General features: G+C 38.7%; 1 protein-coding gene across 18 annotated transcripts in view; it reads right to left on the reverse strand.

Annotated features, from left to right (window-relative positions):
- The window catches only part of tbc1d5 (TBC1 domain family, member 5), a 519,702-nt gene that overhangs the window by 304,231 nt on the left and 212,715 nt on the right, over positions 1-2,756 (reverse strand). For 17 of the 18 annotated variants that reach the window (XM_043690204.1, XM_043690195.1, XM_043690203.1 and 14 more), the window contains one exon: positions 669-816. In XM_043690204.1, the coding sequence (XP_043546139.1) occupies positions 669-783 (115 nt within the window). In that variant the 5' untranslated portion in view covers positions 784-816. Of the gene's footprint in view, positions 1-668; positions 817-2,756 lie in introns of those variants that run through there. The other variant, XM_043690207.1, reaches the window with a different exon arrangement.

Here is a 2,756-nt window from a genome sequence, read left to right on the forward strand (position 1 = left end):
CCTCATTCCGTTGTCTTTCCCTTAGGCATCTGTTGATGAAATTGTGGGGGTATTCGTTTTTGGCGAATACATTGTAGAGGTGTTCTTCTCCCTCTTTTTGCAGTTCTGGTGTGCTGCAGTGTGTTGTGGCTCTTTTGAATAGTGTCTTGATGCAACTTCTTTTGTGTGTGTTGGGGTGGTTGTTTTCGTAGTTTAGGACTTGGTCTGCGTGTGTGGCTTTCCTGTATACCTTTGCGGTGAATTCTCCGTTCGGTGTTCTCTGTACCATCACGTCTAGGAATGGGAGTTGGTTGTCCTTTTCTTCCTCTCTAGTGAATCTGATTCCTGTGAGTGTGGCATTAATGATCCGGTGTGTGTTTTGGAAAATATGTTCTGGATCACTTACAAGCTAAATTCTTGAGCACAATGGATTTATAGCAATCAGCTATGGTGAGATCACATGCTTTCAAACAAAAATTTGTTGTGAAAGCTTATTTCAAAATGTATCTTCATGCAAAAATTTCCTAATATACCTACACTTTACAAATAAATTCATGAGAAATAAAGTATTAATAAAAATAGAGCACTGTAAATGTAACTGTACAATGGCTCATTATGTCCTAGATAAACAGAGTAATAGTGTGATTTAAGGAAATATCGAAGTGTTACCTTAAGATTTTTTAACTCACCACTGTCATCTTTCACAAGCTCACTTTGCAATGGATCGATCCCAGTTTCTTGAACATCTGTTTCCAGAGGGTGTCTAGTTTCAAAAGTTGAAATCTTACTTGATGAGGATAACATTTTGACTTGAGTTGTCGCACCCAACTTAATTACCTAGAAAAAAAATCCATAGATTGGCACGAAAGAATAAAACCATCACCATCTATATTATCTGATAGACTAACAGTGATCCTGAGCGGTATGGCTTAATGTTACATCCATGTATGATTGCTGGTGACAATTTCAGAGATAAGATGATAATGCAGTTCCTGAGAATACAGCAGATCATAACAGATGTTGATTAATTTTCAGAAAACATTTGAGAACATTGCATGAGTATCTGGTCACAAAAACAAAGACATACAGTATTAAAGAAAATATTATTTGGGAACAAAACTTTAGACAAGGAAACCATGTGTGATCAGAAAGCAAGAAATGGAAAAACTCAAGATTTTTCAGGTTACTGCATTGTAGGCAAAGTTGGAAATATTTAGCAACTAAGGAGATTACATTAAAAAAAGATCAGTTATACGATCAATCCACCAGTTGCATATGTCCAAGATCAGATGCAAATTGCATAATTAAATATTGCAACATAATCACAAGAATTTGTAATTGCATATCTGCTTTAAACATAATAAGACATCCCAAGGAGATCCACAGCAAAATAATAGAACAGCAGGTTTGTATAAGGATCAGTGCGGGAGCCATAATATTTATGGTCAACATTAATGATTTGTACAATGCAAAGAGGTTTTACTAGATTAACACCTATTATGAGAAACTGAGGATTGCAGATGCTGGAGAATCAGAGTCAAAAAGGGTGGGGCTGGAAAAGCACAGCAGTTCAGGCAGCATTCAAAGAGCAGGAGAGTCAACGTTTCGGTCGTAAGCCCTTCATCAGGAATGTGGAGAGGGAAGGGGAATGAAAGATAAATTGGGGGGGGGGGGGGAACGCAATAGGTGGATGCATGACCACCGACCACCAACCCCCCCCACCTCCATTGTTCACTGCCGTGCAAGTTGGGACTGCATGGAATTCCCAATGCAGCCAACTCCCCAGAAACTAATCTGCATTACGAACCTTCCATCAAACATTTATCAGGTTTCTTGATCCCATCAAAAAAGTCACCAATGCAATTGATTCTGCAGTAAGTTCCACTTTCCTATCAGCACTGAATCTCTCTATCTCCCTCTTTTCTTTTAAGGCTACATTAAAAACTACATTGGACTAAGCTTTTAGTCTTTTAATCTAGTCATTTTCTTCTTTGGCTCAATGTCTATTTTATCTGATCAAATTTTTCACATTCTACCATGGAATTTCAATTATGTTAACGGTGCCACACAAATGTAAAATATTGTTACTCTGATGCCCATAGAAGCCTTTACTCTGCAATAAATCATGCTATTGTTTCCTCCAGCACAGGATACACAAATTATAAATGCATTTGATATAAAAGAGCATTCAAAGAATAATATGGCAAGAATTAGTTAATAAGACAGAGTTACGTATCTGTGTTTGCTGGGTTATGCTTGCACACAAAACTGGGGGAGGAGAAAGAGTCTAATTTGTGAGAAAAACACAGTGGTTGCAGAAATAGTTGTTGGAGGGAAGCCTGAGGGACAGGATGGACATGTATTTAGAAAAGCAAGGACTGATTAGGGATAGTCAACATGGCTTTGTGTGTGGAACATCATGTCTCACAAACTTGATTGAGTTTTTTGATGAAGTAACAAAGAGGATTGATGAGGGCAGAGCAGTAGATGTGATCTATATGGACTTCAGTAAGGCGTTCGACAAGGTTCCACATGGGCGACTGATTTGCAAGGTTAGGTCTCACAGAATGCAGGGAGAACTAGCAATTTGGATACAGAACTGGCTCAAAGGTAGAAGACAGAGGGTGGTGGTGGAGGCCTGTGACCAGTGGAGTGCCACAAGGATCGGTGCTGGTTCCTCTACTTTTTGTCATTTACATAAATGATTTGGATGTGAGCATAAGAGGTACAGTTAGTAAGTTTGCAAATGACACCAAAATTGGAGGTGTAGTGGACAG

Source organism: Chiloscyllium plagiosum, chromosome 5, assembly GCF_004010195.1.
Source record: "Chiloscyllium plagiosum isolate BGI_BamShark_2017 chromosome 5, ASM401019v2, whole genome shotgun sequence".
NCBI lineage: Eukaryota > Metazoa > Chordata > Chondrichthyes > Orectolobiformes > Hemiscylliidae > Chiloscyllium > Chiloscyllium plagiosum.